We start from the raw sequence: 22,503 nt of genomic DNA, 5'->3' as shown, positions 1-22,503 counted from the left end.
CCATGATCTTCGTAAAGATTCTTGGGGCTGATGATAGACAGAAAGGCAAGGACCTGAATTGGTATTGATCCGTCACCAGTGCGAACCTTAAGTACGCCTGGTGAGGAGTCCAGATTGGGATATGCAGATATGCATCCTTTATGTCCATAGATACCATGAACTCGCCCTGTTCTAAGCCTGCAATGACCGACTGGATTGATTCCATCTTGAATTTGTAGACTCTTAGAAACTGGTTTAAAACTTTTAAATTGAGTTTTGGTCTGACCGTCCCGTCTGGCACGACAAAAAGATTGGAATAGAAACCCGTTCCTCTCTGAGAGGCGGGAACTGGAATAATGACCTCTGACCATAGCAACCTTTGAATTGCTGTTAGTAGTGCTTTTGCCTTCTGAGGGCACTGAGGCAATCCCGTCGTAAAAAAACTGACTGTGAGGCCTCTGTTGAAAATCCAGTCTGTACCCCTGGGAGATTAGGTTGTTTATCCAAAGTTCTGGTGAGGTTTTGGCCCAGATGTCCTGAAAACCTTCCAGACGTGCGCCCACCAAGGGGGACCCCAGGTGAGCCGGTTAGCCGTCATGCCACGGTTTTGTCAGCAGGTTTATCCTGCTTTCTGTTTGCTGCCTGTGAGCGGCCTCTACCTCTGCCCCCACGTACTTGTGTACCGGAAACCCCTTCCTCGGGCTCGAAAGGACTGATCTAAATGAATGAAACGCTGGTCCCGAATAACCTCTCCTAACCTGTGGAGTGGATCTCGTATAAGGGGTAGGCAGACAGGTGGACTTCCCTGCTGTAGCCTGCGAAATCCACTTGTCCAACTCTGGACCGAAGAGCATCTTACCCCCAAAGGGGATGGATTCTACAGTCTTCTTGGTGTCAGAGTCTCTCCGCCTAGCTGATATGGCTGATGCAGAGATGCGCGATGCTATCCTGATAATATCCTTAGAGACTTGACACAAGTATGAAGCCGATTTTCGAATGTGTTCCGCCAGTTGGGTAATTTCTTCCAAGCTATTTTACTCCTCAATAGCCTGTACAATACGTCCAGACCATGTTCCCATGGCTGTGTTAACCCAAGCACAGACTATCATGGGTCTCTGTGCTGCACCTGCTGCTACAAAATTCGACTTTAAAGCTGTGTCAACCTTACGACCTGAAGCATCCTTTAAAGTCGTTACATTAGGAATCGGTAAGATTGTCTTCTTTGACAACCTTCCTAGGGAATCATCCACTACTGGTGGAGTCTCCCACTTATCCTTTACACCTTTAGGTAAGTGTTAAGGTACTTGAAAACGCTTTTGGAAATTGAAAGCATTTATCAGGGATCTTCCAAGCCTTCACCATTTGAGATTGGAGAGATTTAGGAATGGGAAACACTGCTGAAAGCGGTCTCAGGGATTTGAATAACTCAAAATCCTCTGGCTCCTTAACGTATTCCACTTTAAAGTTGAGGATCTCTTTTACTGCGTCAATTAAGGAATCCAAACCAGAGATTGCCGTGTCCTCTTCCTGAGAATCGGCGTCCCTGTTAGATTCAATCAACTCACCTTCCTCAGTATTATAAGACCCTCTCCCGCCTTGAGTCAGGAACAATAGGAAGAAGTCTTTTGACTGCCTTGCGCACAGTTGTTTCTGCTTGTGCAGGCGGTGTTATCCGGATGAGAAATTCTTCCATCGTCTTTGAGAATCCCGCAGCCCATTCGGAATGCTGCTTGCGTGATTCTGCCATCTCCTTGGAGATTCTATCTGCAAGGTTTTCTTCCCATGACCTAGACGGAGCACTGCTCCCGGGTGGGGCGTCCTTGGATAAGCAGGAGTCGCACCCCCCGGAGCTGCCAACCCACGTGCTCTTCTTGTTACATTTCGTACAAACAGAACAGGTCTTGGATGTCTTGGTCGGTGCTTTAGACATGTTGTTTAAGCCCCCTACCAGGGTATTATGCAGCGCTCTCACCCTTTAAACTAGGAACAGAAAGGCTGTGAAACATGACGGAAGCAAAGGTATCGGATCCGGCTGGCACTAGCTTTTACCTTCCTTATATTGCCAAAGGAAAAGGATAAAAATTATATCAAAAATACAAAATAAATAAAAAAAATAAAAAATTAAACACCAGCCGACTTGCAACCCTCACACCTCAACTGTAACTCAGCTACGATGGTAGAGTTGGTATCCGCTTGCTTCCTCATATTTTCTTCAGGATCTTTGTAAAAGAAGTCCCTTGAAAATATAAATGGTAAAGTAGGATTATTTTGTTCAGGAGATCCTCATCAATATATATTTTTACCAGCAGAGGGAGCTGTTTGCTACATAGAACATCCCTCCTGGTATCTATACGAGGGGGAGGGCTTATCCCTGCCCCTTAGAATGGCGCCCTCAGGGATATTAAAAATGTCCACTGCAAAATTATGGGTACTTCAAAAACCCTTTACATACTGGCCCAGCAGCACCCCTCTAGCCAGCGCCACGGCAGATATGGATCCCTATATATAGCTAGGAGATCTGTGTGTAAATAGGGGAGGCGCGCCCGCTGTCTCCACTGTGTGGGCACTGTATCCTCCCGCGGCCGGCTGATCTCCTCAGCCGCGCGGAATGCAGCGTCTCTCCCCCCATCTGGCGCGCGCGCTCCGGGATCGCCCTGACCAAGTCCCGTAGCGCCGGCTGAACGATCACCCTGTCTCCTGCACTCCGGGCCCGCGAGCGGCTGCATAGTGTGGGAGACCGACCTCTACCCCCCGGCGCGCTCCTACAGCCCCGCGCTTCCTTGTGACCGCTGCGCTGCCTGTGTGACATTCTGTTAAAGAAACCCTTAAGCTGGCAGGGGGGAAACAATAAAAATAAAACAAATACAAATCTAACAAGGGCCCTCTCTTTTAAAAACAGTACTCACTGTTATGCTGTACTAGGATCTCCTGGAAGAGAGATGCAGTTCCCTTCAATAGGGAACTTTGTCTCTATGATGTGTAGCCTTGTCCCCCTTTTAGTTAGGTTGACGCAGCCACCCTACTTTCATAGATTTTAGTCAGGAGCTCAGAGCTCCAACGAGCTGTACCTCCAGCACAATTTTCAAATCTGAGGGAGGAGGGATGTGAAGGGGGAGGAGCCGGCTGTGCAGACAATGCTAATTTTAGATTGTGCCACACCTCCGGTTTTCAAGCTTCACACCCCTAATGTCTAAAGTACTGCTCCAGTGTCCCCTAGTGGATGAAAGAGAAATTCTAAATCACACATTTTTGGTTCCCCTACTGAGACAATTGCACATATACATATATATTATATATCTATATAATATATCTATATATACACATAATATATATGTCATTATCTCAGTAGGGGACCCAAAAATGTGGGATTTTGGATAAGGGATACTCAACCTGTATAGACTTTAGGGTAGTCTCCATCTTCCTATCCCCAGGATCCTTCATGGTAAAGGAGCCCGGGGCAGGCAGCACCGCCTTTTTAGACAGGTGAGACGCGGATACATCCACCCCAGGGGGTCCCTCACAAAATTTTCGACCTTCAGGAGCAAATGGGAAAGTGCGCAAAAACTTTTTGACCCTTGGAATTTTTTTGTCTGGATTTTTCCAGGCCTGTTTGAATAGGTCATCTAACATTCTATATAGCCTTGTAGCCAGAATGAGGGGTTCAATACCCTGATCAGAATCGGGATCCCCACTAACTGGATCCAGGTCATCTCCATCCTCCTGTATATCATCATCTGTATCAAGAGAGTAGAGCAGGTAATCCACGCTTCTGTGGACCTGCATGAGAGAGAAGGGAAGGGGGGGTGGGGGTGGGGCGGCGGAGGGCTATCTATCTGCCCTAGCAGCTAAATCTGCAACAGCTTGTTGTAGCTGCCGAGTCTTCTGCACATTAGCAGTGAGCTGGGATGACATATCTGACATCACAGTCTTAAGAGACCATTACCAGTGGGGCTCTGGACCCTCTCCCCCAGCCCCTTCACTGATTTGAGAAGAATGACTGCATTGTTCACATGAAACAGAATCAGTAGATAATGGAGAGAATCTAGTGGGACATAATAAGATTTTACTCACCGGTAAATCTATTTCTCGTAGTCCGTAGTGGATGCTGGGTACTCCGTAAGGACCATGGTGAATAGACGGGCTCCGCAGGAGACTGGGCACTTTTTAAAGAAAGATTAGGTACTACATCTGGTGTGCACTGGCTCCTCCAGACCTCAGTTAGGGAAACTGTGCCCGGAAGAGCTGACATTACTAGGAAAGAATTTGGAATTCAGGGTAAGACTCATACCAGCCACACCAATCACACCGTACAACTTGTGATAACTATACCCAGTTAACAGTATGAACAACAGCTGAGCCTCATTAAACAGATGGCTCAGAACAATAACCCTATAGTTAAGCAATAACTATATACAAGTATTGGAGAAGTCAGCACTTGGGACGGGCTCCCAGCATCCACTACGGACTACGAGAAATAGATTTACCGGTGAGTAAAATCTTATTTTCTCTGACGTCCTAGTGGATGCTGGGTACTCCGTAAGGACCATGGGGATTATACCAAAGCTCCCAAACGGGCGGGAGAGTGCGGATGACTCTGCAGCACCGAATGAGCAAACTCAAGGTCCTCCTCAGCCAGGGTATCAAACTTGTAGAAGTTTGCAAACGTGTTTGAACCCGACCAGGTAGCAGCTCGGCAAAGCTGTAAAGCCGAGACCCCTCGGGCAGCCGCCCAAGAAGAGCCCACCTTCCTTGTGGAATGGGCTTTCACTGATTTAGGATGCGGCAGTCCAGCCGCAGAATGTGCAAGTTGAATCGTGCTACAGATCCAGCGAGCAATAGTCTGCTTAGAAGCAGGAGCACCCAGCTTGTTGGGTGCATGCAGGATAAACAGCGAGTCAGTTTTTCTGACTCTAGCCGTCCTGGAAACATAGATTTTCAGGGCCCGGACTACGTCCAGCAACTTGGAAGCCTCCAAGTCCCGAGTAGCCACAGGCACCACAATAGGTTGGTTCAAATGAAACGCTGATACCACCTTAGGGAGAAATTGGGGACGAGTCCTCAATTCTGCCCTGTCCATATGGAAGATCAGATAGGGGCTGATAAAGCTAAATATTTATCTTATATAATACCCTTTATGAGGTCTAAGAACACTGTACGCTATTTACGTATGGAGTACCGTAAGGGTACGCACGTTGCGTAACAATCGCTTAGCCGTAGTCGAGACGCTCAAGCGTCACGTTCGCTCACGGCCAAGAGATCACAGGCAGGCACGCTATTGGCTGCCGACTAACGTAATGATTCGCTATAGCGTAGCGGACGCTCGGGACCACGAGGAGATCACCAGCGGCGCTGACGCTCACAATGTTAAACCTTTATATCTAAACCATAAACAGTGTATTATGCAGTAAGACCTTAGTGTAGTGATAGAGTGTAAATGCAGCACAGTATAACCTTATTAACTTAAAAGCTGTTCGAGCGTCACCGACGCTCTGAGAATACTTAACACTATAAGAAATACACAGATACCGTGCTTAGGGTCCAACGCCTTATATATATTATGAATGTTATACTTGCAAAAGAATTAATACAATACAAGTCATACACTACAATATAACAGACTAACTAACCAGATAACTACACAGGAAATACAATACAATACAATTACGTTTTAAGGGAAAATAAGAGAGAAAGAGGAGAAAAGAGAGAGAGAGAGAGAAATGGCTCACAATAACAGTAAGATCAATATGATTGCGGAGAAAACTTACGCACAAGGGGAACGATCGCATGCGCCTCTGGACATCCAGCTCCCGATTATCAGCAATGAGAACCGTTGAAGAGTGAGCTGGATGTGATCGGCTTGTCTATTTATTCCCCACACACAATACAATTCAATGGTCCCTACAATCTCATTGTTCATTGGACACAGGAATTCCTCCTCGCATTATAACAAAAGGTCATAGGTTGATTCATACAGGTGGGCTGTGACAATTTCCAACTGCTCAGGTGGGTGGGAAACTAGGTTTCCCGCCGCATGGATAAGTAAGTGCAAATAATAGTAAATGGACATAAACTTCTTATGTCCATAACTATTCGCACGAGCGATTAATCCGCTCCAAACCAACACCGGAATATTGCTAATTAAATACTCTTCCGATGGATACTAAACACCACTGTATTACTCCTGTTTGACCCATCGTATCAAATAAAGGGGGATTTCTCTGTCCATGAACATTCTACATTAACCAAACTTTCAGATTCTATCAAAGGGACCATAATCTACAAAGTACATTATATGGTGAAAATATGTAACGAAAGAGTCGCCCGCTAGACGCATACAATCTCTACCGTAAATGCGCATACCGTGCGCCTGCGGGTGCCCGCAACAGCGAGTATGCGCACGCACAGGAGAGCGCACGCATGCGCAGCAGGGACACATGTGAGGTGCAAATATGGCAGTGTGCATAGTGATATTTTTCTGACTTTGACAGGGCTTTTACATGACAAAGCCGCCAATTCTGACACACGCCTAGCCGAAGCCAAGGCCAAAAGCATGACCACTTTCCACGTGAGATATTTCAACTCCACGGTCTGAAGTGGCTCAAACCAATGTGATTTTAAGAAATCCAACACAACGTTGAGATCCCAAGGTGCCACTGGAGGCACAAAAGGGGGCTGAATATGCAGCACTCCCTTAACAAACGTCTGAACTTCAGGCAGTGAAGCCAGTTCTTTTTGAAAGAAAATAGACAGGGCCGAAATCTGGACTTTTATGGATCCCAATTTTAGGCCCATAGTCACTCCTGACTGTAGGAAGTGCAGAAATCGACCCAGCTGAAATTCCTCTGTTGGGGCCATCATAGCCTCACACCAAGCAACATATTTTCGCCATATGCGGTGATAATGTTTTGCTGTCACATCTTTCCTAGCTTTTATCAGCGTAGGAATGACTTCAACCGGAATGCCCTTTTCCATCAGGATCCGGCGTTCAACCGCCATGCCGTCAAACGCAGCCGCGGTAAGTCTTGGAACAGACAGGGCCCCTGCTGTAGCAGGTCCTGTCGGAGCGGCAGAGGCCAAGGGTCCTCTGAGATGATTTCTTGTAGTTCCGGGTACCAAGTTCTTCTTGGCCAATCCGTAACGATGAGTATAGTTCTTACTCCTCTCTTTCTTATTATCCTCAGTACCTTTGGTATGAGAGGAAGAGGAGGGAACACATAAACCGACTGGTACACCCACGGTGTCACTAGAGCGTCCACAGCTATCGCCTGAGGGTCCCTTGACCTGGCGCATATCTTTTTAGCTTTTTGTTGAGGCGGGACGCCATCATGTCCACCTGTGGCCTTTCCCAACGATTTACAATCAGCTGGAAGACTTCTGGATGAAGTCCCCACTCTCCCGGGTGGAGGTCGTGCCTGCTGAGGAAGTCTGCTTCCCAGTTGTCCACTCCCGGAATGAACACTGCTGACAGTGCTATCACGTGATTTTCCGCCCATCGGAGAATCCTTGTGGCTTCTGCCATTGCCATCCTGCTTCTTGTGCCGCCCTGTCGGTTTACATGGGCGACCGCCGTGATGTTGTCTGACTGAATCAGCACCGGCTGGTTTTGAAGCAGGGGTTTTGCTTGACTTAGGGCATTGTAAATGGCCCTTAGTTCCAGAATATTTATGTGTAGGGAAGTCTCCTGACTCGACCATTGTCCTTGGAAGTTTCTTCCCTGAGTGACTGCCCCCCAACCTCGGAGGCTTGCATCCGTGGTCACCAGGACCCAGTCCTGTATGCCGAATCTGCGGCCCTCGAGAAGATGAGCACTCTGCAGCCACCACAGCAGAGACACCCTGGCCCTCGGGGACAGGGTGATCAGCCGATGCATCTGAAGATGCGATCCGGACCACTTGTCTAACAGATCCCACTGAAAGATCCTTGCATGGAACCTGCCGAAGGGAATTGCTTCGTAAGAAGCTACCATCTTTCCCAGGACTCGCGTGCAGTGATGCACCGACACCTGTTTTGGTTTCAGGAGGTCTCTGACCAGAGATGACAACTCCTTGGCCTTCTCCTCCGGGAGAAACACCTTCTTCTGTTCTGTGTCCAGAATCATACCCAAGAACAGCAGACGCGTCGTAGGAACCAGCTGCGACTTTGGGATATTCAGAATCCAGCCGTGCTGTTGAAGCACTTCCTGAGATAGTGCTACTCCGACCAACAACTGTTCCATGGACCTCGCCTTTATAAGGAGATCGTCCAAGTACGGGATAATTATAACTCCCTTCTTTCGAAGGAGTATCATCATTTCGGCCATTACCTTGGTAAATACCCTCGGTGCCGTGGACAGACCAAACGGCAACGTCTAGAATTGGTAATGGCAGTCCTGTACCACAAAATCGGAGGTACTCCTGGTGAGGTGGGTAAATGGGGACATGTAGGTAAGCATCCTTGATGTCCAGTGATACCATATAATCCCCCTCTTCCAGGCTTGCAATAACCGCCCTGAGCGATTCCATTTTGAACTTGAACTTCCTTATATAAGTGTTCAAGGATTTCAAATTTAGAATGGGTCTCACCGAACAGTCTGGTTTCGGTACCACAAACATTGTGGAATAGTAACCCAGTCCCTGTTGAAGGAGGGGAACTTTGATTATCACCTGCTGGAGGTACAGCTTGTGAATTGCCGCCAGTACTACCTCCCTGTCCTTGGGAGTAGCTGGCAAGGCTGATTTGAGGTAACGGCGAGGGGGAGACGTCTCGAACTCCAGCTTGTATCCCTGAGATACCACTTGTAGAACCCAGAGATCCACCTGTGAGCGAACCCACTGGTCGCTGAAGTTCCAGAGACGGGCCCCCACCGCACCTGGCTCCACCTGTGGAGCCCCAGCGTCATGCGGTGGACTTAGTGGAAGCAGGAGAGGATTTTTGTTCCTGGGAACTGGCTGTCTGGTACAGCTTCTTCCCTCTACCCCTGCCTCTGGGCAGAAAGGACGCGCCTCTAACACGCTTGCCTTTCTGAGGCCGAAAGGACTGTACTTGATAATACGGTGCTTTCTTAGGCTGTGAGGGAACCCGAGGTAAAAAAGTCGACTTCCCAGCTGTTGCTGTGGATACGAGGTCCGAGAGACCGTCCCCAAACAATGCCTCACCCTTATAAGGCAAAACCTCCATGTGCCTTTTAGAATCAGCATCACCTGTCCACTGCCGAGTCCATAATACTCTCCTGGCAGAAATGGACATTGCATTAATTCTAGATGCCAGCCGGCAAATGTCCCTCTGTGCATCCCTCATATATAAGACTACGTCTTTAATATGCTCTATGGTTAGCAAGATAGTGTCCCAGTCAAGGGAATCAATGTTATCAGACAGGGAATCAGACCACGCTGCTGCAGCACTACACATCCATGCTGAAGCAATAGCAGGTCTCAGTATAGTACCTGAGTGTGTATACACAGACTTCAGGATAGCCTCCTGCTTTCTATCTGCAGGCTCCTTTAAGGCGGCCGTATCCCGAGACGGCAGTGCCACCTTTTTTGATAAGCGTGTGAGCGCCTTGTCCACCCTAGGGGATGTCTCCCAGCGTAACCTATCCGTTGGCGGGAAAGGGTACGCCATTAGTAACAGTTTAGAAATCACTAATTTCTTATCTGGGGAACACCACGCTTCTTCACACAATTCATTTAACTCATCAGATGGGGGAAAAGTCACTGGCTGCTTTTTCTCCCCAAACATAATACCCTTTTTTGTGGTAACCGGGTTATTGTCAGAAATGTGCAACACATTTTTCATTGCCGTAATCATGCATCGGATGGCCCTTGTGGATTGTACATTTGTCTCATCCTCGTCGACACTGGAGTCAGACTCCGTGTCGACATCTGTGTCTGCCATCTGAGGTAGCGGGCGTTTTTGAGCCCCTGATGGCCTCTGAGATGCCTGGGCAGGCGCGGGCTGATATGCCGGCTGTCCCAAAGCTGCGTCATCGAACCTTTTATGCAAGGAGTTGACACTGTCGGTTAATACCTTCCACATATCCATCCACTCTGGTGTCGGCCCCGCAGGGGGCGACATCACACTTATCGGCACCTGCTCCGCCTCCACGTAAGCGTCCTCATCAAACATGTCGACACAGCCGTACCGACACACCGCACACACACACAGGGAATGCTCTGACTGAGGACAGGACCCCACAAAGTCCTTTGGGGAGACAGAGAGAGAGTATGCCAGCACACACCAGAGCGCTATATAACAGAGGGATTTACACTATACACAAAGTGAATTTTCCCCCAATAGCTGCTTATATCACAATTTGCGCCTAAATTTATGTGCCCCCCCTCTCTTTTTTACCCTTTCTGTAGTGTATACTGCAGGGGAGAGCCTGGGGAGCGTCCTTCCAGCGGAGCTGTGAAGAGAAAATGGCACTAGCTGTGCTGAGGAAGATAGCCCCGCCCCTTCAGCGGCGGGCTTCTCCCGCTTTTTTAATAATAATAATTATGGCGGGGGATTAGGCACATATACAGTTTAGAACTGTATTATGTGCATTTTGCCACTTAAGGTATACTAATTGCAGCCCAGGGCACCCCCCCCCCCCCCCAACCCCCATGCACCCACCAGGGACCGGAGCGTGTGGTGTGCTGGGAGCAATGGCGCACAGCTGCAGTGCTGTGCGCTACCTTATTGAAGACCGGAGTCTTCAGCCGCCGATTTTCTCCGGAATCTTCCGTCTTCTGGCTCTGCAAGGGGGACGGCGGCGCGGCTCCGGGAACGGACGATCGAGGTCGGGCCCTGTGTTCGATCCCTCTGGAGCTAATGGTGTCCAGTAGCCTTAGAAGCACAAGCTAGTTGCAAGCAGGTAGGTTTGCTTCTCTCCCCTAAGTCCCACGTAGCAGTGAGTCTGTTGCCAGCAGATCTCACTGAAAATAAAAAACCTAACAAATACTTTCTTTATAGTGAACTCAGGAGAGCCCACTAAGTGCATCCAGCTCTGGCCGGGCACAGATTCTAACAGAGGTCTGGAGGAGGGGCATAGAGGGAGGAGCCAGTGCACACCAGATGTAGTACCTAATCTTTCTTTAAAGAGTGCCCAGTCTCCTGCGGAGCCCGTCTATTCCCCATGGTCCTTACGGAGTACCCAGCATCCACTAGGACGTCAGAGAAACACAGATCGTTATATTGCAAGCCTGCCCTACTGTATGAGAGAGAGAGAGAGAGGGGACGACACCAGATCACCCTGAGCTGCACAGCCCCAGTGAGGTTGTCAGCTCCCTATAATACAGTAAACACTAACAATTTTTGTCCTAAACAGGACACAGATAGTGTACACAAGCGGCTCTCCCCCTTTGCTACACCCTGTACCAGATATCCAGCGTGGCTGAGTAATCAGGAAGCGCTGTGAGTGCTGCATATGGCTGCAGTAAGCAGAGGAAGGTGCCAAAACGCCTCAGGTCCTGCCCCCCCCCAGAGGGTCCCGTATGCCGCGCCCGTGGGCAGCCGCACCAGGGTTTGTACTCACCACCAATGTCACCTTCAGGCAGCATTAGGGGTGTGCGGCGTGCTGCGGCTGTGACAGCCAAGGCGCAATGCCCTTGCTGAACAACCACCCCCTCAGGACGGTGGTCCTGCAGCGGGAAAGTGGCTCTGCACCTCGTAAGGCCGGTGACCGCCCCCCTAACTCCCATGGTGCAGGTATGTTGTTGCCCAAACAGCATACCGAAAATAACAAACAGAAAAAAAAGAAATGGAAGAAAACTCTGGAGCTCAGAGATGTGCATCCTCTCCTGAGGGCACTTTTTTCTAAACTGCCTGTGGGAGGGGGCATAGAGGGGAGAAGCCAGCACACCCAGCTGAAGAAATTTAAAGTGCACTGGCTGCTTTGGACCCCATCAATACCCCATCGTACTAGATTCCCCAATATCCCTTATGGATGCTAGAGAAAGATGGTGTTTTAATGCAGAACCTCCCCGTACCATGTTTCTCATGTCAAGTTTGAACAACTATGCAATTAAAAGTTACATCTATAGTAGACATGTATTTCTTGTGTTTGACTAAGAATTGTAATACTTACAGAGAAGCTCCATATGCCATGGATGAAACCCCACCATAGTGGAAGCCACCCTGGCATAGTCGCTCTTTCAGACTGTTTCCACCCCTAGCCATCTTCTTAGGGACATGACCAGAATAGCTGGACTGCAGATCTGCCCGTTTTGCGCTCACCTTCTTGTACTGAGCTTGAACGTGATACTGACAGAATTCGCAGTCATTCTGTGTATATAAAAGAAGAAAAAAAATAGGAAAAATTTGCATTCCACCTTAGTGTTCTTCTCAGGATAAAACAGTGAACTTCTATTATTGCTTTAGAATGGGCAAGGCAATAGTGGACAAAGACTGTGGGTTAGGTTCTGAAAAACAAAACAAAAAAAAACAAGAACCGATTCCTCGTTTTCTCTCTAACTCCCCTATTCCTTCCTAAATTCATAATTAGCCAACAAGGAGTCCAGAAAAATGCAGCATAATGCACTCCTGGGATGTTTTGAGCCCCCTAAAGCCTCGGGAGTTAGCACTTCATAAATGAAGGATAATAGTAATATCACTGTTTATTGGTGATCATGATGCATGCAAACAAGGCTACTGTAAAGACTGACTGCATGGGATTAGGCAGTGTTCTTCTGTGCTATATGTACCTGGCCATCGCCACTTTAACCAAGATCACTAGGCTGCTTACAAATCACTGATATTGGAGTTTTAAAATAGATGGTCATTAAGTGCAAATAAAGTAGAACTGACCATGTTCACCATTTGTGTGCAAGGATCTCCATTTTTCTTACGCGCTTTACATGTTCCTAAATCCATTGCTTCTCCCATTAGCAAGATTTTCTGCGGATTATCGACCGATATGCACACCTGCACAAAGACAGTGCCATTCATACAAACTGTACATCAACATTCGTAGTAACAGGTCAGAAAAACCTAAAATAGGACACAATATTTTACACAAACAAGTAACTGTGGCCTTCTAATAGGGCTTTGCCACTAAAAGTATAATTCAGGTGATTAAAGGGGATATGCCACCAACCAGGATGCTGGAGATAGCACCACAATTGGAAGAGACATGGCGTTTGTATTTACGTCATAGAACGTAAAAAATTTTCACCTAAAAGGCAGACATTTTCTTTCAAATTTAGTATAGTAGCCATATTCCCCCTGTAGATTACCTGTGAGTGTCTCTACTGTGGTATTACCAACGTCTTGGGAAAAGGGACACCTACAAAAGGGGAGCCCAATTTGTTATGTACTGCTAGCAGAACCTGGTTTCTGCTCTGTCACCAGTCCCAACCACTACATAAACTTATAATCATTATTGTCCTGAATCAATGAGACAATAGCAGCAAGAGGCGGGGTTACACAGGCCATGCTAGTGGCCTACATCATACCAACTCAGATATTTCTAGGGACCCCCTACAGTAGAGAGGAGAGACCTCAGCAATACAGTTCAGTTACAGTAAGGTATGCAAAAGGGATAGGAGTTGCTTTGTAAACATTTCCACCCACCAAAAAATGTAAGTATCTCTATTCTGTAAACAAAAATGTATACCATTATATTATCAACAGCATGACAGGCTGCCATTATACCTTCCACATAACAAATCTTAGCTGCCTCAAATTTGATAACTTGAGTAAAAAGTACCATTAAAAACAGGAAAGGATATGGATCCAAGCAGGAAAATACAAGGTGCCATTAAAAATGGTTGAAAACGTATAAACATAGAAGTTCACAATTTTTAAAAATTATTTAACTGATATAATGTAAAAATGTTATTAAATACAGGTTGAGTATCCCATATCCAAATATCCGAAATACGGAATATTCCGAAATACGGACTTTTTTGAGCGAGAATGAGATAGTGAAACTTTTGTTTTCTGATGGCACAGTGTACACAAACTTTGTTTAATACACACAGTTATTAAAAATATTGTATTAAATGACCTTCAGGCTGTGTGTATAAGGTGTACATGAAACAAATGAATTGTGTGAATGTAGACACACTTTGTTTAATGCACAAAGTTATAAAAAATATTGGCTAAAATTACCTTCAGGCTGTGTGTATAAGGTGCATATAAAACATAAATGCATTCTGTGCTTAGATTTAGGTCCCATTGCCATGATATCTCATTATGGTATGCAATTATTCCAAAATGCGGAAAAATCCAATATCCAAAATACCTCTGGTCCCAAACATTTTGGATAAGGGATACTCAACCTGTATTGACCACCTGATTTAAAAAAAACAGCTATGCCAATAGGGTAAGGAATTAATTTAGCCGCGGTACTTAACCCCAGTGCTTAAAGCATGCGGTAAGTGACTGGAGCGATCCTATTATATTTCGCAGTTTGATATAAATTCCAGGTTAAGTGCCCAAAGCGATTCAATTACAATGTACAGTAAGCCCATGGTAAGCACTAAACACAGATCTCTGTTCACACCCTCCAGAGGTGCGAGTAGAAATCTGTTAAGAGCACCCTTGGAGCTTACAGCTGCCAGTAAAAGCTAAAAACACACATCTATATATTTTACACACATACACAAACTCTTCGCTAGTCAGCAAAATAAATAAATATGGAAATGCTGAACATTACTTGGTTTTACTGACCTCATCAGAGCCCTCTTTTGGTTTCATGGGATTCGCATTAAGGATGCCAATAACAGTACCCTGATCGGTTTTCCAGTGATCTTTATGTACATCACCAAATAAGAACAGAGAAACGCATGCATCCAAATTCTTTAAGTCATTTAGGCGCCAAATACTAAAAGTTTTGCCCTGAAAACAAAATAAGTATTACTTAAATACAATAAACAGAATATAATAACATAAGTTTACAAGCCAGTACAAGGAAGCAGGCTATACATTTAAAATGAGCTTACATTATTGGAACTTTGAGGCGTAATCTTCTTTACAATTACACCAAATGTAACCCAGTCCTGATCCTCCAGCTTTTCCGTGGCAATTTTGTTCTGTAACTGAAATAGTCTGACCAGCTTCCTTCCATTCATTTTCTTATCCATTTCTGAAGAGGACACCCTGGGTTTCCTTTATATATAGGGATATTCAGACCAAAACAAAAAAACTTATTCAATCAGATAATAATGAAAAGTCAAAGTAAAGCACCTTTGATACAGCACCAATGTCCTTCAAATAAATTAATTTTCACAATTTGAAAAATTAATTAAAAAAATGGTGACTGGTTCACCTATGTAAGGGGTTATTTGGAAAGCAAATCCATTATAAGTAATCAGTATTAGGATGGAAAACACGGAACAACTTCGCCCACAGATGAAGAGGTAGAACCTTGCTTTTTAAGTTGTGTTACTAAATTATCCAATATTTAAGTCTGCACGTAGATAAGGAAGAGTCATTATTATAAGACAGACATCACAAAAGCTATACAAATGCTTCAAAGTAAAGAGTCTATATTTTGATGCTGGGAATCCCACCTCTGTCGGCCTTGTGATGTCGGTATTATGGCTGCCGGGCAGGATTCCAGCATCTGTGTTTTGGCTGCTGGGATCCTGCCAGTCGGTATTTTAGCTGCATGACGATAAATTATTGCTGAAAGAGGGGTTTTGGCTGTGTGATTAGTTCCAAACATATCTTTAAAGAATATTATTTTCTGAAGAATCATGGCTCATACTACTAACTAGTTAGGAGTTCTTTGATGAGGAAACCACAACAGATACAATGACATCCTAAAAAGGTCAGTATACCACTAGTGTCTTGGCCAGTATGATACTAACAGACTGGCAACCTGTGGACGAATTGATAACTCCACGAAGATAAATCAGATAAAGATTCAATAACATCATCGTGGCATCTACAAGCAACTGTGGATCCACGGCCTTTAGACAAATTTGCAACACCTTGAGGTCAGCCAAAAACACCATTATGTTGATCTCTAAAAATCATGGTTCCAGTGTCTGCCAATGGATGCAAGAGAAACATTATCACTTGCGTATTGAATAAAGATAAATTATACCTGATTCGTAGCCCAGAGAATTTCTCAACAGAAACTTGCTGACTGGCAGTGGGTGTGTTGAGAGTCCCCAGAGACCTTGGTGCTAATGCAGAGATTGGCTGACTAAACTGTTTTCCTGCATGGGATGGTAAACTACTGGGGGTTTGGCTTTGAGGAGTGCTTTTATTTTCTACAAAAGAAAAAAAAAAGGTAAATCTTATATTATTACAAAATAACACCTAGAAACTAAACATTCAGATTTGGGTGCAGCTCCCCAAGATCTTTATAATCTGCCAATGACATCCTTGCTCCAGCTGACAGCATGTGGTCAATCAACAATAGGCTGCATAACGGGTGTGGGATGATAGATGGACAGTGTCTAGTTAGAGAGTCAATAGATAGACAAACCATGGTAGATGGGTCAAAAGGTCGCCGCGAAAAAAGGTCGCTGCAATATATATATATTTTTTTGCATTTTTGTGGTTTGTGTGGATAGTTTTGTCACCTGGGACCCCCAATTTTAGAAAGGCATCCGCTCGGTGGCTTGCCACAAGGTTTATAGCCAACTCTATGCCGACATGGATAGAGAAGGTATGAAATAGCCCAAAAACCATGTTAAAAAATAAGATTTTACTCACCGGTAAATCTATTTCTCGTAGCCCGTAGTGGATGCTGGGACTCCGTAAGGACCATGGGGATTAGCGGCTCCGCAGGAGACTGGGCACAACTAAAGAAAGCTTTAGGACTACCTGGTGTGCACTGGCTCCTCCCACTAAGACCCTCCTCCAGACCTCAGTTAGGATACTGTGCCCGGAAGAGCTGACACAAATAGGAAGGATTTTGAATCCCGGGTAAGACTCATACCAGCCACACCAATCACACCGTATAACTCGTGATACTATACCCAGTTAACAGTATGAAATATAACTGAGCCTCTCAACAGATGGCTCAACAATAACCCTTTAATTAGGCAATAACTATAAACAAGTATTGCAGACAATCCGCACTTGGGATGGGCGCCCAGCATCCACTATGGACTACGAGAAATAGATTTACCGGTGAGTAAAATCTTATTTTCTCTGACGTCCTAAGTGGATGCTGGGACTCCGTAAGGACCATGGGGATTATACCAAAGCTCCCAAACGGGCGGGAGAGTGCGGATGACTCTGCAGCACCGAATGAGCAAACTCTAGGTCCTCCTCAGCCAGGGTATCAAACTTGTAGACTGTTGCAAAAATGTTTGAACCCGACCAAGTAACAGCTCGGCAAAGTCGTAAAGCCGAGACCCCTCGGGCAGCCGCCCAAGAAGAGCCCACTTTCCTCGTGGAATGGGCTTTTACAGATTTAGGGTGCGGCAGTCCAGCCGCAGCATGTGCAAGTTGAATCGTGCTACAGATCCAGCGAGCAATAGTCTGCTTAGAAGCAGGAGCACCCAGCTTGTTGGGTGCATACAGGATAAATAGCGAGTCAGTTTTCCTTACTCCAGCCGTCCTGGAAACATATACTTTTCAGGGCCCTGACTACGTCCAGTAACTTGGAATCCTCCAAGTCCCAAGTAGCCGCAGGCACCACAATAGGTTGGTTCACATGAAAAACGGATACCACCTTAGGAAGGAATTGGGAACGAGTCCTCAATTCCGCCTTATCCATATAAAATACAGATAAGGGCTTTTGCATGACAAAGCCGCCAATTCTGATACACGCCTGGCCGACGCCACGGCCCACAGCATGACCACTTTCCACGTGAGGTATTGTAGCTTCACGGATTTAAGTGGCTCAACCCAGTGCGACTTCAGGAAATCCAACACCACGTTGAGATCCCACGGTGCCACTTGAGGCACAAACGGGGGCTGACTATGCAGCACTCCCTTAACAAAAGTCCGAACTTCAGGCAGTGAAGCCAGTTCTATTTTGGAAGAAAATCGATAGAGCCGAAATCTGGACCTTCATGGAACCCAATTTTAGGCCCATAGTCACCTCTGACTGTAGGAAGTGCAGAAATCGACCTAGCTGAAAATTCTCCTTTGGGGCCTTCCTGGCCTCACAGCACGCAACATATTTCCACCATATGCGGTGATAATGGTTTGCGTTCACTTCTTTCCTAGCTTTAAATAGCGTAGGGATAACTTCCTCCGGAATGCCCTTTTCCTTCAGGATCCGGCGTTCAACCGCCATGCCGTCAAACGCAGCCGCGGTACATCTTGGAACAGACAGGCCCCCTGCTGCAGCAGGTCCTGTCTGAGCGGCAGAGGCCATGGGTCCTCTGAGATCATTTCTTGGAGTTCTGGTTACCAAGCTCTTCTTGGCCAACCCGGAACAATGAGTATAGTTCTTACTCCTCTCCTTCTTATCATTCTCATCCCTGGGTAAGAGAGGCAGAGAAGGGAACACATACACCGACTGGTACACCCACGGTGTTACCAGAGCGTCCACAGCTATCGCCTGAGGGTCCCTTGACCTGGCGCAATATCTTTGTAGCTTTTTGTTGAGGCGGGACGCCATCATGTCCACCTGTGGCCTTTCCCAACTGTGTACAATCATTTGGAAAACTTCTGGATGAAGTCCCCACTCTCCCGGGTGGAGGTCGTGTCTTCTGAGAAAGTCTGCTTCTCAGTTGTCCACTCCGGGAATGAACACTGCTGACAGTGCTAACACATGATTTTCCGCCCATCGGAGAATCCTTGTGGCTTCTGCCATCGCCATCCTGCTTCTTGTGCCGCCCTGTCGGTTTACATGAGCGACCGCCGTGATGTTGTCTGACTGGACCAGCACCGGCCGGTGTTGAAGCAGGGGTCTAGCCTGACTTAGGGCATTGTAAATGGCCCTTAGTTCCAGAATATTTATGTGTAGGGAAGTCTCCTGACTTTTCCATAGCCTTGGAAGTTTCTTCCCTGTGTGACTGCCCCCCAGCCTCGAAGGCTGGCATCCGTGGTCACCAGGACCCAGTCCTGTATGCCGAATCTGTGGCCCCCTAGAAGATGAGCACTCTGCAGCCACCACAACAGCGACACCCTGGCCCTTGGAGACAGGGTTATCCGCCGATGCATCTGAAGATGCGACCCGGACCACTTGTCCAACAGATCCCACTGGAAGATCCTTGCATGGGACCTGGCGAATGGAATTTCTTCGTAAGAAGCTACCATCCTTCCCAGGGCTCGCGTGCATTGATGCACCGACACCTGTATACGTATTAGGAGGTCTCTGTCTAGAGACGACAACTCCTTGGACTTCTCCTCCGGGAGAAACCCTTTTTATCCTGTTCTGTGTCCAGAACCATACACAGGAACAGTAGACGCGTCATAGGAACCAGCTGCGACTTTGGAATATTCAGAATCCAGCCGTGCTGTTGTAGCACTTCCCGAGATAGTGCTACTCCGCCGAACAACTGCTCCCTGGACCTCGCCTTTATAAGGAGATCGTCCAAGTACGGGATAATTATTTCGGCCATTACCTTGGTAAATACCTCGGTGCCGGGGACAGACCAACGGCAACGTCTGGAATTGGTAATGACAAACCTGTACCACAATTTTGAGGTACTCCTGGTGAAGAGGGTAAATAGGGACATGCAGGTAAGCATCCTTGATGTCCAGTGATACCATGAAATTCTCCAGGCTTGCAATAATCGCCCTGAGCGATTCCATTTTGAACTTGAACCTTCGTATATAAGTGTTCAAGGCTTTCAATTTTAGAATGGGTCTCACCGAACCGTCTGGTTTCGGTACCACAACATTTTGGAATAGTAACCCCGGCCTTGTTGAAGGAGGGGTACCTTGATTTCACCTGCTGGAAGTACAGCTTGTGAATTGCCGCCAGTACTACCTTTGTCCGAGGGCAGCAGGCAAGGCTGATGTGAGGTAACGGCGAGGGGGAGTCGCCTCGAACTACAGCCTGTATCCCTGTGATACTATTTGCAGAACCTAGGGATCCACCTGTGGGCAAGCCCACTGGTCCCTGAAGTTCCCGAGACGCGCCCCTACCGCACCTGTCTCCACCTGTGGAGCCCCAACGTCATGCGGTGGACTCAGAGGAAGCGGGGGAAGATTTTTGATCCTGGGAACTGGCTGCTGGTGCAGCTTTTTCCTTCTTCCCTTGTCTCTGTGCAGAAAGGAAGCACCTTTGACCCGCTTGCTTTTCTGAAGCCGAAAGGACTGTACCTGAAAATACAGTGCTTTCTTAGGCTGTGAGGAAACCTGAGGTAAAAATTTTTCTTCCCAGCTGTTGCTGTGGATACGAGGTCCCAGAGACCATCCCCAAACAATTCCTCACCCTTATAAGGCAGAATCTCCCTGTGCCTTTTATAGGCAGCATCACCTGTCCACTGCCAGGTTTCTAATACCCTCCTGGCAGAATGGACATTGCATTAATTCTGGATGCCAGCCGGCAAATATCCCTCTGTGCATCCTTTATATCTAAGACGACGTCTTTAATATGCTCTATGTTAGCAAACTATTATCCCTGTCTTAGAGTATTAATATTATCTGACTGGGTATCAGACCACGCTGCAGCAGCACTATTTATGCTGAGGCAATTGCAGGTCTCAGTATATAACCTGAGTGTGTATATACAGACTTCAGGATAGCCTCCTGCTTTTTATCAGCAGGCTCCTTCAAGGTGGCCGTATCCTAAGACGGCAGTGCCACCTTTTTTTTTTTTTTAATTCAACAATTTTTATTGAGATTTTTTCTTTTTTGTTCAGGTTACAAAACAAAAATACAACATAAACCTAAAGCATTGCTGCCGACAATAGTATCACGTGACATATAGCATATCATACACAGACATATAGTTATAATCGGTTGACATCTGATATTAAACCCGGTAGCAAGAGCCGCTGAATACAACCATATAAAAATAGAGGAAGTAGTGCCTCGGGTGAGCTATATAGTAAATACCAATATTGTGCAAGCAGTACAATTTCCTAGCCTCATCAGGTAGCTTCGGGGTGATTATGTTGAAGCTAAACTTGCATCCGCAGATACTGTAATGCAGGCACCCCCCCAACATATGGTGATGACAACCATCTATCCCATATTGCATAATATTTAGTAATGGCTTTCCTGGACACATAGACAAATCTTTCATGCGCCACTGTAGTATTCACTAAAGCAATCCATGAGTCAATATCTGGGCCAACAGGTGCCATCCACGATCGGGCTATAGAAACCTGTGCAAGAGCACACAAGTTGATAACGTAACGCCTGGAGGGGGCATCCAGCAACTCCTCATCCACCACCGCCAGCACACACACAGGGGGGGTCAGCACATCAGCAGGTATACCAGTGGAAACCATAATCTTGAGTACATCCTGCCAGAAGGCATTAACTATCCTACAGGACCAAATCATGTGCCAAAAGGTGCCTTCATCTAGAGTACACTTGGGACATTTAGAATCCACTCTTCCTCCGAATCTCATCAACCTCTCAGGAGTAATATAGACTCTATGTAAAACAAAAAGATGCACCTGTTGGTAACGGACCGCTGTGGTCGCCAGTCTAGAGGCACCCAGTGCATCCTCCAGGTATCATTAGATATGGGCCCCAGATCACTTTCCCATCTAGATTTAAGAGAAAGAAGGGTCTCACAATGATAAGCACGCTGTAGAGCCGAATAAAATATGGAAATAGTACAGTTTTGAAGCTTAACAAATAGTTCCCTAACTGGTGTGTCCCGGAGCATCAGGGGAGCGTTTGCAAATTGAGTTTGACAAGCATGGCGGAGTTGTAGATATCGATAAAAATAGAAGGTAGGAATATTATAATCCTCCTGCAATTGTTGGAAAGACTTAAATACACCCATATGATACAATTGCCCAAGAGACTGCACTCCCCGGCTGCTCCAGACCTCCCTCATCTGCAACGATGTAAGCTCGTTAAAAGAATGTGCGTAGGCTAGAGGCGTTTCCGGATCCCAACCCTCTCCCTGGAGCAATCTATGCGTCTGTCTCCATACCATAATTGCTTGCTTGACAACGGGAAGGTCAAGTAGCGATACATTGTCACTCAACAGTAGTTGTAATGGGGTGCAATTCCGATCGGTTATATAGAGAATTCGGGAGATCAATTCATCTCTACCAGGATCATGTAACCACTTACTAATATGTACCATTTGTGCCGCTAGATAATATAATCTGAATTTAGGGAGGCCCAGGCCCCCAGAGTCACGTGGGCGCGTGAGGGTGTCTAATTTTATTCTGACCCGGCGTTTAGACCATACGACAGAGGACAGAAGACTATCTATTCTCCGAAAGGTTTTTAATGGGAGATAAACAGGGGAGTGTTGTAGCGCATACAGCAACTTAGGCAGGGCCACCATTTTCACTAAATTAATTCTACCCGTTATAGTTAGAGGTAGAGTCCCCCACACCGCAATACGGGAGTGCAAATAATCCATGTGAGGTTTTATGTTTAGGGAAAAGTATTGAGAAGGATTATTTGTGACCCAGATTCCTAAGTACTTGAATGAGTCCACCCAGCGAAGAGGGAGGGCCACGGGCGGAACCCCAGGACAAGCACCCCGAAAGGGCAATATGCATG

At 46.5% G+C, this 22,503-nt stretch overlaps 1 protein-coding gene across 1 annotated transcript in view; it reads right to left on the bottom strand.

Annotated features, from left to right (window-relative positions):
• The window catches only part of MCM10 (minichromosome maintenance 10 replication initiation factor), a 206,705-nt gene that overhangs the window by 78,724 nt on the left and 105,478 nt on the right, over nucleotides 1-22,503 (bottom strand). The window contains exons 6-10 of the mRNA XM_063926891.1: nucleotides 15,992-16,160; nucleotides 14,883-15,048; nucleotides 14,611-14,778; nucleotides 12,745-12,861; nucleotides 12,026-12,222 (exon numbers count right to left, since the gene is read on the bottom strand). Of these exons, the coding sequence (XP_063782961.1) occupies nucleotides 12,026-12,222; nucleotides 12,745-12,861; nucleotides 14,611-14,778; nucleotides 14,883-15,048; nucleotides 15,992-16,160 (817 nt within the window). The remainder of the gene's footprint in view (nucleotides 1-12,025; nucleotides 12,223-12,744; nucleotides 12,862-14,610; nucleotides 14,779-14,882; nucleotides 15,049-15,991; nucleotides 16,161-22,503) is intronic.

Source organism: Pseudophryne corroboree, chromosome 6 (genome assembly GCF_028390025.1).
Source record: "Pseudophryne corroboree isolate aPseCor3 chromosome 6, aPseCor3.hap2, whole genome shotgun sequence".
Taxonomy (NCBI): Eukaryota; Metazoa; Chordata; class Amphibia; order Anura; family Myobatrachidae; genus Pseudophryne; species Pseudophryne corroboree.
Note: the sequence above shows the minus strand (reverse complement) of the source record. Positions and strands in the feature narration are given on the sequence as shown.